The sequence below is a fragment of the Pelophylax lessonae genome (genome assembly GCF_965119305.1).
Source record: "Pelophylax lessonae genome assembly, chromosome: 1".
Classification (NCBI taxonomy): domain Eukaryota; kingdom Metazoa; phylum Chordata; class Amphibia; order Anura; family Ranidae; genus Pelophylax; species Pelophylax lessonae.
Window position 1 is genome coordinate 476669391 of NC_138768.1, and position 16670 is coordinate 476686060.

The following is a 16670-nucleotide window of genomic DNA, read 5'->3' on the forward strand; positions in this document are numbered from 1 at the left end:
CTAGAACCCCACTCTCCTCTATAGCACAATTGGATGGAAACAGACTGTCTGTCTCTTTCCATCCGATGCCATCTGATCCGATCCACGGGATGGATAGAAAATAGAACCACCATCCGTCTGTTTTTGGCGGACAGGATCAGATGGCGGCAGATTACTGCTCCATAGAGGAGAATGAAGGGTCCGATCAGGTCTGCCTGAAAAACTGACAGGCGGACCTGATCAGACAGCCCGTGTGAAAGGGGCCTTCGGTTGTGACATGGCGATGAGGAAAAAAAAAAAAAAAAATTATATAATTTTTTTAATAATAAGAATTGGGAAAAAAAAAAAAAGAAAAATTATTTATTTTTTTACATTTAAAAAATAAATTAATAATAACCACAATCCCTGTCCACTTACCTTTAAGCAAAGGTAACTGGACAGAGAGATGAAGCCTTAAAAAACTTCCCTCTCATTTCCTCTTTGGAAGGAGATGGGAAGGCATTGAGAACATGCATTACTCCCGGCCACCACAAGAGGGCGCCAGTTCCCCTAGCCTCTCATCTCACAGAAGAAGGCCGAAAAGCCGGGGCCTCAATTTTTGGACGGCGCGGAAGTCCGTGCACTCAAGGAGAAGGTGGGGGGCGCAAAAGGGACAGGACACCTCCTGCAGGGCACCCCAGGCGCCAGGTCGCTAATTCTAGTCGCAAATGCGACCTGGCGCCTGGGTTTGTCGAGCCCTGTCTTAAGGTTAAGTGTTTTTGTATTTCCTGTATGCGTTTTTTGCTTACAGCTAACATTAAATGAAATCCTATTATGGTCACTGCTACCCAGATATTCTTTTATATGAACATTATTAATCAGCTCTGTGTAGCGGCCGCCCCCATGGAAAGAGGGGTTTTACCGCCAAAGATGTTCTCTTCCCCCCTAGTGTGAGGGATGCTTTAGAGTGGAGCAGGAACCGCTCCTACCATAGCTAGTGATTTAGCAATCCAAACCGAAGGGAGATAAAGCTGGTATAGCCTTTTCCCACAAACATGAGATGAAACTATGTTGTGAGTCTAAGCAAGAACTGTTTATTAAATTCCAAGACATACAGTTTTACACACAGTTAGGGAAACTCCCCTTAGCCTTGCCACAGGGGAGGGAAGGGGACAAGGACAAACCAATGGGAACAGAACATTTGTACATTGAAACAGGCAGTGTTAATACACACCCCCTGCGGAGAGATGTCTCCAGCCCAGACCATTGTCTGTGTCATGAATCCACACACTTAGACACAGGAACAGGAGGGGGTGGGGGGGGGATGGGCTGTAACATTACATTACATTACATTAACTCAATGCCATGAGTCATGCCATCTTCAGTTGTTCAGAGGATGAATAAAGGGAAAATAAAATGCAATAAAAAGGGCAATGTCCCAAACTCATAGGAAAATGACACGAAGGGGTTTACAATCCAGGGACAGGGTGATCCGACACACATAGTGACGGTTAGTACCGTCACATCTCTTCCCCCCAAAAGGTAGACTAATCCAGGTACCAGACCTCCAACTGGTCTGTGCCTGAGTTAGTCGGGTAACAAGTCCCAAAGAGTCAATCCAGGGAGTTCCAAGTAAATCGGCCATGGCCCTCCCCTCCCAAACCAAAACCTATCCCATATGATCACACTCCATCCAAACATTCAAGCGTCTGGACCTCAGAATGTAAGTAGGTCTCCGTGATGTGGGCCTGGGATCTGGACAGGCAGGAACGCTGAGGTCAAGTGGCCTAGGTCGTTCCCCAGTAAGATGTCGGTGGGGAGCTCCTGTATCAACCCCACATCAATCAGACCTGACCCAGCACCCCAATTCAAGTGGACCCTCGCAGTGGGTATCCGGTGCACCCCTCCCCCTGCTACCCGTACCATTACTGAACCTCCAGTTCGGGCGGCATCTGGGACCAAATGTCGCTTGACCAAAGTGAGAGTGGCTCCCATGTCTCGGAGACCTCGCACAGGCTTTCCGTTTAACTGGACAGATTGGCAATGGTGCTGTCGGTTCTCTGTAGCGGCTTTCACTGGGTCAGCTTCATGAAGGGTACCCAATTGCTCCTTGGTGGGTTTGAATATTGGTATGACTGGGGGAGCCTCTGCGTGATAGTAGGGGACCGTTGTCTTTACTGGAGGGGGTGACCCTGGTCGGATCCATGCAGGTTGGTCCCTGCTCTGAGTACAGTCTCGTTGGTAGTGCCCAACCTGCTTGCACCTGTAGCACTGTACCCCACTGCGGGATTGGTATCTGCGTGCCTGCGAGTTGGAGGAGTCCTCCCCTCTCTGTGGTAGGGGTGGTCCAAGATTGCTAATCTGGGGCTTGAGCATTGGTCTGAGGCTAGGTTGTTGCTGCCTGTGGCCATGGTAGTAGTGGACGGCTGTCCGTGCTGGGGAAGGTGGTCCTGTTTGAAGCCATGAATCGTGGTTCCTTCTCTGGTCACAGTTTCTCTGGTAGTGTCTGAACTGTTTGCACCGATGGCACTGTACCTGGCGTTGCTGTTGGAAGCGTGGTGGTGGGCGATTGCAGGTACCTGGGCTTGGGGTTGGTGCCACTGGTCCTGGAGCAGGTCTTATGGAGGGTTGCTCCGTTTTTCTGGAGTCAGTATACTCATCAGCCAGACGAGCTGCTTCGGGTAAGGTGAGCAGTCGCCGATCCCGAATCCATACCCGTATCTCTGGCTGCAGGGTATTGAAAAAATGTTCCAATAGAAACAGCTGTAACACATCCTCTCCTGATATGGCTTGACAACCGGTAATCCAGAGGGAGGCTGTTCTGTAAAGACGGCCGGCCCACTCGGTGTAGGAATCCCCGCTGTGCTTTTTGGACTCCAGGAACCGTCTCCTATACGCCTCAGGGGTGACTGAGTACCAGGCAAGCAAAGCCTCCTTGACTGCTGGGTAGAGGTGAATCTCCTCATCAGGTATAGCTCTAAAGGCTTCGGCAGCTCTACCTGTTAATTTCCCGGGCCAGGATGGAGACCCATTCATCTGTGGGTACTTTGTGTAAGGCACATTGTCTCTCAAAGTCGGCTAAGTAGCCATCTATTTCCCCCTCCGATTCCTGGAAGCTCTTAAAGGCTGCGAAGGGTATCTTTTTCCGTTCTGTTGGGGCTGGAGCATTTTCCACAGCTAGCCTCCCTGGTCTCTGGATCTCCGCCATGCGCAATTGGTATTGTCGCTTCTCCCGGTCCTCAGCGGCGTTCATCACCTGGGAAATGATGTCTGCAGTAGGATTGGGTCCATACAATGCCAGCCGCATACGCACAGTCCGCATCAACTCATCCTCCAGGTTCGGGGCTACTGCTTCAGTCACACCGTCGTTTCGGTCCATTTCCATCAGCTCGGCCAGTAGTTGCTTTTTGGCACGGTTATTTGTTGGTCGGCCACGGTTCTCCAACAAATCTTTCAAGGTTGACCGCTTCAAGCTTCCGTAGCGATTCTCCATCTGCTCATTCCGTTCTTGGAACCAGTTGCAGCATCTCCTCTAGGGGAAAGAACCATCCCACCGCTTGCCACCAGTTGTAGCGGCCGCCCCCATGGAAAGAGGGGTTTCACCGCCAAAGATGTTCTCTTCCCCCCTAGTGTGAGGGATGCTTTAGAGTGGAGCAGGAACTGCTCCTACCATAGCTAGTGATTTAGCGATTCAAACCGAAGGGAGATAAAGCTGGTATAGCCTTCTCCCACAAACATGAGATGAAACTCTATGTTACGAGTCTAAGCAAGAACTGTTTATTAAATTCCAAGACATACAGTTTTACACACAGTTAGAGAAACTCCCCTTAGCCTTGCCGGGGGGGGGAGGGGACAAGGACCAACCAATGGGAACAGAACATTTGTACATTGAAACAGGCAGTCTTAATACACACCCCCTGCGGAGAGATGTCTCCAGCCCAGACCATTGTCTGTGTCATGAATCCACACACTTAGACACAGGAACAGGAGGGGGTGGGGGGAGGGATGGGCTGTAACATTACATTACATTAACTCAATGCCATGAGTCATGCCATCTTCAGTTGTTCAGAGGATGAATAAAGGGAAAATAAAATGCAATAAAAGGGCAATGTCCCAAACTCATAGGAAAATGACACGAAGGGGTTTACAATCCAGAGACAGGGTGATCCGTCACACATAGTGACGGTTAGTACCGTCACACTCTGCATGGTTTGAGATTACCAGGTCCAACAGAGCATCATTTCTAGTGGGGGCCTCAATAAACTGCACCATAAAATTGTCTTGTAATAGGTTTATAAATTTTTGCTCTTTAACTGTTCCAGCAGTGCCATTACTCCAGTCAATGTATGGGTAGTTAAAATCCCCCATTATTAACACTGTCCCAGCCCTTGCAGCCCTTTCTATCTTTGCCAGGAGCTGAAACTCCACCTCCTCATTAATATTGGGAGGTCTATAACAAACTCCAATGATAATCTTAGTATTACGCACACCCATGTACATTTCAACGCATACTGCTTCAGACTCAGCACACTCTCCATCAACTAGGTCCTCTTTCACACTCACTTTGAGATCACTTCTCACATAGAGACAGACACCACCACCCCACCGTTTTACCCTGTCTTTCCGAAAGAGAGCATTGCCAGGAATAATAATAGCCAGGAATATTAATGGCCATATATACATGCGAAGAATGAAGCCAAGATTCAGCAATACCAATAAAATCATAGTTCTCCTCGTGCACCAGAGCTTCCAACTCTCCTATTTAGCTTGGCAGACTTCTGGCATTGGTGAACAAACACTTTAATTCATTGTCACATTTTGCACGCGTATTTTGCATATTTTTAGTTTTGGTACAAATCGTACTATTTCCAATGGTTGTTTGTAACATGGGAACCTTCTTATCCTCTGCCTCAGCTGTGGATCTCTGCAGCTCCTCCAGAGTTACCATAGGCCTCCTTCTTTTCTAATTAATGCTGTCCTTGCCCGGCCTGTCAGTTTAGATATATGGCCAAGTCTTGGTAGGTTTGCAGTTGTGCCATAGGCTTTCCATATTGTGATGATGGATTGAACAGTGCTCTGTGAGATGTTCAAAGCTTGGGATATTTTTTTATAACCTAACCCGGCTTTAAACATCTCCATAACTTTATCCCTGACCTGTTTGGTGTGTTCCTTGGCCTTCATAATGCTGTTTGTTCACAAAGGTTCTCTAACAAACCTCTGAGGGCTTCAAAGAACAGCTGTATTTAAACTGAGATTCAATTACATACAGGTGGACTCTATTTACTAATTAGGTGACCTCTGAAGGCAATTGGTTTCACTAGATTTTAGTTAGGGTTATCAGCGTAAAGGGGGCTAAATACAAATGCATGCCACATTTTTCAGATATTTATTTGTAAAACATTTTGAAAAACATTTATCATCTTCCTTCCACTTCACAATTATGTGCCACTTGGTGTTGGTCTATCAGATAAAATCCCAATAAAATACATTTACGTTTTTGGTTGTAACATGACAAATTGTGGAAAATTTCAAGGGGTATATATACTTTAAGGCACTGTATATTCAATTGTATTGAATATTTGTACTGTATGCATTTTAGAGTAAATATATTTACCAGAGAATCAATTTTTTTTAGCATAAATTAAAACTAATTTTAAAATAAAGTGTTACTAAACACAGGGTCTTGCATTCACTATATGTGGTTTCCCACAGTACACAGAGCTAGCCATAAACAAACTGGATCTGTTGCCAACACTCTGCAGAATGGCGCAAAGAAATTCGCTAACGCTGCGGCGCATTGGGCAAATTGACTTTTTTTGCAAAGATGAATGCGCCAGTGCGCACGCAATGAGTAATGATTGTTGGCGCCCAGTGGCCTATTTAAACCAGCCTGCTCCAGCCATTAGTTCCTGGATGATCTTCAGCTTTCCTGTGAGTTCCTGTTCTTTGCTACCTTGGATTACCCGTTACCAACCTGGCTTGCCTTGACCTGTCTTGTCTCTACTCCTGGCTCTGACCACCGGCTTGTTTATCTACTCTGCTCCAGTCTGCTGTTCCCGTGTATGACCCCTGGCTTGCTCCTTCGGATTCCTCCACTGCCTGATCATCTGTGCTTGACTATTTGGCCTGATCTTGACCTCGCTCCTGTCTCACACTTTGGCAACCTTTCTCCGCACACCCTCACGGAAGCCTGCCTTGCAGTACGGTCTGCTTGTCTACTACTACAGCAGTCATCCCTTCACTGGAGCCTGTCGTAGCTGGCGACCCCTGTTCCTTTGGGCACAGCACTCCCTATTTCTACCTTCAGGGGTGCCTTGCACTTAGCCACAAGGGAAGCCCTCTCAGCACATTGGCCTCTGATCAGGTACTTGATAGAAATGCAATAATTTTAGTAAATGTAAACTGCTACAGTAAATACCTTTTCTCATCAGCAGTATAAAGCAATCTTGTGACGTCTATCAGTTCCTAGTAAAGCTTGTATGAGATGAGAAGTTTTCATACTGCACTGAGCTGTCCTATCAGGCTCAAGGACCCCTGATCCTCTTTCTGGACAGTGCTGATTGGCCCTGTGCTGATCACATGCACTCTCCAAAGAAAAAAAAAAACTCTAGTAATACACACCAAACTGGACATGCACAGCCTGACTCTAATAGCTCTGTCTTATCCAGACATATTCTAGAGTCAGAGGAAAAACTGGATTTTTTTTTTTTTTACAGTAAAATCCTTTTTTTCTAATGTTCATTGATGGACACAGCTCCATATCGTCTTGAAACTTGGGTTTATGCTGCCCCCTACAGGAGTAGGACACTAGGCGGAAAAAAGTTTGACTACGCCTATAGGGCAGTCCCAGGGGGGATACTCCCACTTCCTGCTATAGGTATTCAGTTTTGTAACAAGCAGTGTCAGAAGAACATACAACCCAACTCAATAGAGGGGCGGGTGCTGTGTCCGTCAATGAAAACATCAGAGAAAAGGATTTTACGGTAAGCCAAAAAAATGGATTTTTGTAAAATCTTACCGTAAAATCCTTTTCTCTTAGCTCATTGACAGACGTAGTCCTCGGTGATACACCACCTTCGGGTTATGTTGCCTCCACAGGAGCAGGACTAGACAGGAAATTAAAAAGCTCTGGCCACACCCCAGGGGCAGTCCCAGAGGGTATATCCTCTCTCTCTCTGCCTCAGCAAATCAGTTATGTGAAAAAGCAGTCTTTAGAGATTTTAACCCAACTCAAAAAAACAGAGGGGCGGGGACTACGTCTGTCAATGAGCTAAGAGAAAAGGATTTTACGGTAAGATTTTACAAAAATCCATTTTTCTCTAGCGCTCATTGACAGACGTAGTCCTCGGTGATACACCACCTTCGGGACGTCCCAGAGCAGTATCACAACTGAGGGGTGGGAAAATGGAAATCAAATCCCAATCTAGAAGGCCCAACCGGTGCCAACTAGAAGTTTACAATGCTCATCCTTAATGATGAGACTCAACAAAAAAAGAGAAAACAATTTTTTTTTTTTTTTTCAAACAGAAAAAAACCCTCGAGGTAGACCACCGGTCTCCTCAAATTGCGGCCTGCAAAACCTTGCGGCCAAATGAGGCATCCGCCGATGCCGTCACATCAATTTTATAGAACTTTGTAAAGGTATGTACTGACGACCAGGTGGCCGCCTTACATACCTGGACCACTGACGCCTGATGGCGAAAGGCCCAGGAAGTACTGAGAGCCCGAGTGGAGTGCGCCCTAACAGGGAACGGAGGACTCTGACCCTAAATAGAATAAGCCTGTACCACCGTTTGTCTAATCCATTTGGCAATGGTCGCGGCAGATGCAGGCAAACCCTTTCTGGGGCCATCCGTGATCACAAAAAGTGAATCCGTCTTACGGAATGATTCCGTAGCTTTCAGGTATACCCTGATTGCCCGAACCACATCTAAGGAATGCAACGCATGTTCCCGATGATGCTTGGGCTGAGGACACAAGGAAGGTAGTACAATATCTTCATTCAGATGAAAAACTGAAACCACCTTGGGAAGAAAAGATGGCTTAGGATGAAGTACTACCTTATCCCTATGAATCACTAGGTATGGGGACTGGCATGATAATGCAGCCAGTTCTGACACCCTGCGAGCAGAAGTAATAGCCACCAAGAAGGCCACTTTCTGGGATAAAGTAAGCAAGGGAATCTCCCTGATGTTTTCAAAAGGAGGTTTCTGTAGAACCGACAAAACCAAATTAAGATCCCAAGGCGGTAAGGGCGCGCGGACTGGAGGAGCCAGGTGCCGCACCCCCTGGATGAAATTCCGCACCAAGGATTTGGTAGCTAAAGGCTTCTGAAAGAAGATTGCTAATGCTGAAACTTGACCCTTGATGGTGCTCAAGGCTAGCTTCTGCTCAACCCCTTGTTGCAAAAAGGCCAATATTCGAGACACCGAATAGGTACGTGGAGGAAATCCTAAAGATTCGCACCACGCAATATAAGTTTTCCATGTGTGATAATAGACTTTGCTGGAAGTCGCTTTCCTTGCTTTAATAAGGGTAGGAATGACTGAAGCTGACAAACCTCTGTCCTTCAGTACTTGGGTCTCAATGGCCAGGCCATTAAACCCAGCGACTGTAAAGCATGATGGTAAATTGGTCCTTGAGACCACAGACACTCCCTGAGACGAAGTTCCCACGGAACGTCTACGACTAACATGTCCAAGTCGGCCAGGCCGGCTTGAGAAGGCCAGCCTAGAATTTCTAGGACCACTGGCGCTGATTGGATCTGAACCAGGCGTCCCTAGAGGTATCTGGCCCCGACCATCCGAGAAAGTCTGGTCGTTTTCTGTTCCCACACATTTATCAGATACCTGATAGTTATCAGGAAAGGTGATCTTTTCTGGTTGAACCTCAGGGACCGAAGTCACCCGACTAGAGGCTACTTGGCCTATCTGGTTAACCAGATCCGATTCCTGTGAGGTATCGGGACTAATCTTAGGAAAAGGTAAAGGAAAAGATCTATTCAGGGAACGGTAATTACCGCTTCCTGTAGTACTTAAATGTTGGAAGGGAAGAATCGCACCGGTAGTAGTGGTTGATGCTCGATCTAATGTCCTGAATACCGGTGAAAACGTCCCCCCACCCTGAAACCGGGTGGGGGCGCACCTTCAGGCTGTGTACTCCTTTGCTTCGGGTTTGGCTGGGTTGGTCCCTTGCTTGTCCGACCAGCCCTTCTTGAACCCTCCTGGAGGAGTCTTGCCTTTCCCACTAGTACCAGCCGGGCGCCCTTTATGGGCGGTAAAGAAAGGTCCTCGCTTGTTGCGAGGTCCCTTAGCTTTAGCAGCCTGTGGCAAAAAAGTGCTCTTGCCCCCAGTGGCATCCTTAATGATTTCATCTAGGTTGGCCCCAAATAGACGATTCCCCTGAAAGGGGAGATTTGTCAAGGTCTTCTTGGAACCTAGGTCAGCTGACCAGCATTTTAACCACAGCACACGTCTGAGGATCACCGCTGACATAGATGCATGCCCTAATAAGGGAGTAGTGTCCAAGGCTGCGTCACAGATAAACTGTAGCCCTTGTATAATCTGTTCCATCAAATCAGATGTCTCCTGGGGAATATCTTTTCCCCTAAGATCTTGGCGTACCATTTTCGCCCATTCCGTAAGTGTCTGGGAAACTAGACCAATAACAATTACTGGTCTAAAAGCTGACCCTATCAGAGAGAAGATGGTGCGGGACTCTGCTTCCATCTTTCGATCCACCGGATCCTTAAAGGACGAAGTGTCCTCCACTGGAATAACCGTGGCTTTATTCAGCCTGGAAATAGGCGGATCCACGACTGGTGGTACCGTCCATTTCTTAATGATGGATTCCTCAAACGGATAGCGTCTAGCAATACGCTTGGAAATAGTAAAGGTACGTTTAGAATGCTCCCATTCTCCTTTAATCTGATTACCGAAACATTTAGGTACAGGAAAAGCCTTCATCGTCTTGATGGGCTTATTAGTACCAAAAGGAATCTCTGTTTCAGTTGCCTCTGCCGGTAAAGCCTCAAGTTTTAAGGTTTCCTGCACTGCTACAACTAGTGCATCCACCAATGCTTCTTCCTGAATAATAGCAGGAGAAGAAGCGTCCTCCTCACTGTCTGAGGGGGCTTTACCTGGGATAACAGCCCTTGCAGAGGAACCTGCAACTGCCGTGACCACCTCTGAATCTGAGTCAGAGGTGTCAGATGGTATAGGGGTAGGCGGGGGTCGCTTCCTTGACCCCCGTCCCTGACAGGCCGCCTCCACCCGAGCCACCATAGACTCCAAAATTGCTGTAAATGACTCTATACTCTGTGCACCGGCGGGTCCCGTGGCCCCCTCGAGGGAAACAGGTGGGGGAATATGTGTGGCAGGGTCCATGATAACTCCAGTTACTTCCTGGATAATATAATTCAAAAATAAAACTTTTCTTTTTTTTTTTTTTTTTTTTCGACCCCCAGCGCCACAAAAGCCCCTTAGTGTTACCTGCTAGGGATCCCTATCGATCGAGAGAGAGAGAGAGATAGACCCCCAGGCTCACCACTTGATGCTCAGAGTTTAACTGCAACAGGTTACAGCGCTGTCTTAACAAACAGGAAGTCTTTTGGCTGGCTGCCCAGGAAGAAAGGAGGCGGCTCCGCCCCTCTGTACGCCTTCCGGTGCCTCCCCCAAGCTCCACGAGGTGTTTGGATCACCTCAAACATGGCCGCCCCCATGCTGGAGACACGAGGCTACGCCAAAATGGCGGCTCGTGCGATCCAGCAAAAAAAATGGCGGCGGCCCGTACTGAATAGCGGTGTGCTGCAGGGCACACAACACTCTCACTGCATGGGGATATGGCGTGGTTGGCGGTACCGGCCCTGGCGGACCGCATGGCCGTTCGGGAGGCCTGCTAATAGCTGGAGATCTGATTAGGAAGGCAGTCTACATGTCCGTGGCTTCTGACTGGTAGGTAGCTTATTCTTAACCTATAAGATTCCCAGAATGCCACAGATTACATCTTTAAAACATGTATACAATTAGATTGTTAGCTCCCAAACCAAGCCTCCTGGCTTTTTGCACACATAAAATCACACTCAAAGTAGGAGGATCTGTGTCATGTTGTAGGATAGAAAGGGACTCTATCTTACCATACAGAGAGGGGCCCGCGTTCACCACAAAACCCGTCAGGGGGAAAGGGGGAACATACTACTCACCATACCGGAACCAGGCGGGCACCAACTCCTGACAGTACCCCTCTCCACCGGGGCAGGAGGGCTGTCGACCGATACGGACGCCGTGACTCATGGTCTTTGGCGTTTCAGCGAGACGTTTAACTCGCGTGGACAGTCCTTTAATGGGACTTTGTCGCGGCCGACCCAGCGCGGAGCTATGGCCTGCACGCGCTCGTAGGCTGAACTGGGGTGACCACCGGATCTCAACATCCAGCCCGTCGCCCAGTTCAGCTTTCTTGCTTGAAGATCTCACAGGAACACTGGAGAAAAAAGCTGTCTAAAAAAATCCTTTAAGAAAAAATTCTTGCCAGGACCTAAGATCCCAGCAAGGTATCTAGGTCCTTACTCCTAACTAGACAGAAAATAACTGATTTGCTGAGGCAGAGAGAGAGAGGATATACCCTCTGGGACTGCCCCTGGGGTGTGGCCAGAGCTTTTTAATTTCCTGTCTAGTCCTGCTCCTGTGGAGGCAACATAACCCGAAGGTGGTGTATCACCGAGGACTACGTCTGTCAATGAGCGCTAGAGAAATCTAGATTTCTCTTTCGTTCATTGACAGACACAGCTCCATATCTTCTTGACCCTTGGGATGTCCCAAAGCAGTGTCAACATAAGGGGTGGGAAGAACACAGCAATAAACATACTTCCCAAAGGCTAAACGTTGCCAACCAGGTAAAACAGGAGCTCAACCAGGTACAACTGGAGCTCACCCCAAGAGATTCACTCCCGAAAAGTACGCTCTTCAAACGCAATGGTAAATCTACCTAGAAGTAGATTTACTAGCTTGCAGCAGCGCGGGAATCACCGATTCAGACAACCCTCTAGCCTTCAGCACCTGGCTTCCGACAGCCAAGCCGTTAAAGCCAGCGACTGTAAAGCAAGATGGAAGATTGGCCCTTGAGACAATAGATCTCCTCTAAGAGGAAGTCTCCAAGGAGCATCGACAACCAACCGTATCAGATCTGCGTACCAAGACCAGCGAGGCCAGTCTGGAGCACCTAGGATGGCTGTAATCCCTTCTGCCTCGAGCCTACGCAGGAGTCTTGGCATAAGTTCTATTAGAGGAAAGCCATATATCAAACAATACCGGTCCCAAAGGAGCCACCAGTGCATCTGTCAGAGGATCCTGAGGAGGAAATGTCCAGTATACCGATCGGTAGTCTGGATTCTTCCAAAGTCCAGACCCCCTGAGCACAATCCATGCCACAACACACCACCCTACTCAGATAGGCTGGCATCCGTGGTGACCACCGTCCAGTACAGGGGAAGGAAGATTTACCCTGTCAAAGCTCCCTAGAGCGAAGCCACCGAATCAGGGACCCTCTCGTACCCCGGCTCAACAGAATCAGATTGTCTAGAGGCTGTGGATTCTTGCCCCACATGGCAAGAATCTCTCTTTGCAGAGGTCTCGTGTGGACAGATTTTGGAACTTGTCCCATTGGAGGAACACCGTGGCTGAGGCCAAGTCAAGAACAGACCCAGATAGTCCAACTAGGTGGACGGAACCAGAGCCAATACCTGAAAATTAAATTTTCAACCAAACTCCTGCAGAGTCCACACAGTAATCTCCCGGTTGTCCTTCAGAGCAGTCGGAGACTCTGCTAGCAGAGTAAGATCATCCAGGTATTCCAGTACCGCAATCGTCCGCTGGCGCAACAATGCCAGCACTGGGGCCAACACTTGCGAAAGCCCGAGGGGTTGAGGTGAGACCCCTTGATAATGCTCCTCGACCACGGCAAGTGAAGGAAGCGTGGATGACGACCTATATCGGAATATGAAGGTAAGCATCCTTAATATCGATAGAGGCCAGAAGATCCCCCTGATTTAGGGATGCCACTACCGTATGAATAGATTCCGGAACATCTGTACCCGCACAAAGCGGTTCAGAGCTTGAGGTCCAAGATTGGACGTACCTCACTTTCCTTCCTGGGACCTGCAAACATGTTTGAATAAAACCCATGAAACAAACATTCTGATTCTGGGACCGGAACAATAACCCCTTGTAGTAGCAAGTCTTGCACTGCTCCGAAAAGACCTTGCAGGCGGTCTGGGAATAAAAAGCCCACCGTGACTGTTTAGAGGGGCTGGGGGGATGGAGAGGAACCCAAGAGTTCCAACCATCCCAGGGAGAGCCCCATGTTCACCCCGAAAGACCACCAAGGGAGAGGGAAGACACTACTTACCACACCATGGAATCGGGTGGGCACCACCCCAGGCACCATCTTGGAATGGGGGTGCTGCGGGCCAATGGCATGCTGCGACACAGGTTGTGACCAGAGCTATGCATCCTCGCGAGGCGTTTAACTCGCCGGCCAGCCCCCGTCCAGTGGGGCTATGTTGCAGCCAACCTAGCGTGGAGCTTTGGTCGGGTCATGCTCGCTGACCAGACTGGGAAGACCGTAAGGATCTAGGATATCCAGTCCGTTGCCCAGTCTGGCAGTTGATTGTAGTTCTCACAGGAACTGAATTAATTGTAGTTCTCACAGGAACAAAAAATAAAAAAGAAGAAAAAATTCAGTTAAAAAGGAAAAAAAATGCCAGAACCAGAGATCCCAGCAAGGAACTAGGTCTTTACTCCTGACTAGGCAGAAAAAAAAAAAAAACTGAAGACCTATAGCAGGAAGTGGGAGTATACCCCCTGTGACTGCCCTTTAGGCTTAGTCAAACTTTTTTCGGCCTAGTGTCCTACTTCTGTAGGGGGCACCTTAAACCCAAGGGTCAAGAAGATATGGAGCTGTGTCCGTCAATGAACAAAAGAGAAAAGAGGAGCATACAAGATCAAGCAGCCTTTTTACACCATGCAGAGGATTACCTCCTTAGGTTCCGCATTGATTATAACAAGCATGCTTTACTGCATATACAGACTGATTTTACTGTTGTGGGTTTAGTAACACTTTAATGGACTAAGCACTACAGTTGATTTTTTATTTTTTATATTTCAGCTTGTCTCTTTTCTTACCCTTTCAGCAATCTCTCTCACCACCTGAAGTTTTATGACTTTGGAATTTCCATCATCACGAGCAACAGTTTCTGCAAATAAAGTATCAGACTTTCTAAGGCATACTTAAACTATATTTGCAGTCAGGATGTTAACACAATACTGTACATGAAACAAAAATCAACATCACATTCACAAATGATGAGAAAAAAGGAACAGGGGTCAGTCAATAACAGTGGACAAAGTACATTTATGTTACATTGCATACATATATACAAATAGTTGAACGCAAAAGCCATCAGAATGGGATATATGTTATAAAGTCACAAAATATGAAGAACTGTCACCAAAAGAAGTTAGGATGAAACAGTGATTAAGGAACACTGCTAGGCAGATACTAAACCCCTAAAAAATCCTAGAAGAGAATTACTGAATATGTGAGCATGAGAAATATGCCCATGATTATTTTCCATCTCAAAAATTCCTGAATATTTGCTCACTGATGTAAATCTGTAAGGTACAGAGGTAAATATCTCTACGGAGCCATATAGATCCTAATAAACATAGCATTACTGACTGCCAAACTCACATACTCTTCAGAGCATACTGTAAACCAGAATTGAAAAGTAAGGGAACACACATAGCATCAAATAAATGTAAGATGTACATTCATATTAAACAGTAAAAGCAGAATATCTGCCCTTCAATGGTAGCCATACATGTTCCGATTTTATCACCTGATCGATGTGCGATTTGTCAAACCGATCGAATACCTATAACTTCTGTTCTAATAGATTTAGAATTTTAGTTTAGATCAGACCCGAGTCGAACAGCCAGGATGAAAAATTATTAATGGTTTTGCATTGACTGGCAGCACTGAGATAATTTGATAGTGAAAAAAATTGTGTTTTGATCAAGTTATTAGATTACATGGTTGAAACAGATGCAATCAATAGCAAGAATTGTAAGCCTAAATATCAACTAAAATACACTTTCCTGTGCATGGCATATCGATCAAAGTTTGTATACCCACCATAAGACAAACTAGATCTTGGTAATGAAAGTATTTCAATGTTTTTTAAAAGAGAAGTTTTAGTTTCTTTTTTTTTTTTTTTTATAAATTTATACTTACCTAGGTGGATGCAGCATCAGTTCAATGCTGCATCTGTTCCCCAGACGATTGCTCAGTTCTGACAGCTCCCCGAGTGTCAGTCAGAGGCTCTCTTCTCTGCCCCCTACTCGCTCACTATACGCTGGGCTGTGGAGGGCTGGCTCATGCTCTCCGACTTCCATTGTCGTGATGACGCGGTGCCTGGACCGACTTCTGTGACGTCAGCAGAGAGGGGACTTCAGCCCACTCTCTGCTGAAAATGGGTCACAGGAGTGCAGAATGAACTGCACTCCTGTGATCCATAGATATACAGCCAAACAAACTTTGGCTGTACATCTCGTTTACGTAATGTAGTAGTGTCTTCAATGTAATTAAAATATGCAGAAAAATAGGATTCTTGTACTTATCGTAAAATCCATTTCTCTGAGTTTGACGGACACAGAGCTCCATATTCAGAACCATAGGGTTATATCTCCCCCTACAGGAGAAGGACACTATGCAGAAAAAAGATTGGGTCACACCTATGGGCAGTCCTAGATGGTATACAACCCCCTCTCTGCTATAGGCCTTCAGTTTAGTAACAAGCAGTGTCAGAAGTATTAAAACTCCATAGAAGGGTAGGTGCTGTGTCCATCAATGAACTCAGAGAAATGGATTTTACGGTAAGTATAAAAATCCTATTTTCTCTTTCGTTCATTGACGGACACAGCGCTCCCTATTCAGAACCATAGGGACATCCCCAAGCAGTGCCAAACATGAGGGGTGGGACAACAAATAATCCCAAGGCTAAAACACAAGAGCCAACTAGGTAACAGGAGCTCAACAAAAAACAACTGGAGCCCAACCTGAATACACCCCCAAAGAGGGAACAGACCCTCTAAACAGCAGCCTGCAAAACCTTGCGGCCAAAAGGAAACATTCGCAGATGCCAACACATCCACCTTGTAGAACTTAGTGAAAATGTGCACAGATGATCAAGGGGCAGCCTTGCAAACCTGCACCACTGGCACCTGATGACGGAAGGCCCAAGAATTATTTTATTAATACCTCTTAAATGTCCCTTTTTTTTCTTTTTCTTTTGCTTGATCTCTGGAATTTTAAATATATTTAGTCCTTTTTAATTAAATTCTATGTTTAGTCTCCCTTTATTAATCAATCTCTGGCTATTTTGTCCCTATGATATCATTATCTACTGGGTGTCATATATTAATACATATTTTTAATATTTAGTTATTTTTAATATGTTTATTTAATTATATGTTTTTTATGCCAACATGAAATTTTGATTAAGTTTAGTCATTATAAAGGTTTCTTAGTTTTTATTGTTTATATTTATATTGTAACTTTTGATGGTCATTGGTTCAATTACTGTTATTTAGTGATTGGTTGCTCAAAATGATCCCTTTTTGGTCCCTATTTGTTGGTGTGGCATTATGTCCCCTTTA

General features: G+C 46.4%; 1 protein-coding gene across 1 annotated transcript in view; it reads right to left on the reverse strand.

Annotated features, from left to right (window-relative positions):
- TJP3 (tight junction protein 3) overlaps window positions 1–16670 on the reverse strand; it is a 498480-nt gene that overhangs the window by 87703 nt on the left and 394107 nt on the right. Inside the window, exon 16 of the mRNA XM_082257146.1 lies at window positions 14136–14206. Within this exon, the coding sequence (XP_082113272.1) occupies window positions 14136–14206 (71 nt within the window). The remainder of the gene's footprint in view (window positions 1–14135; window positions 14207–16670) is intronic.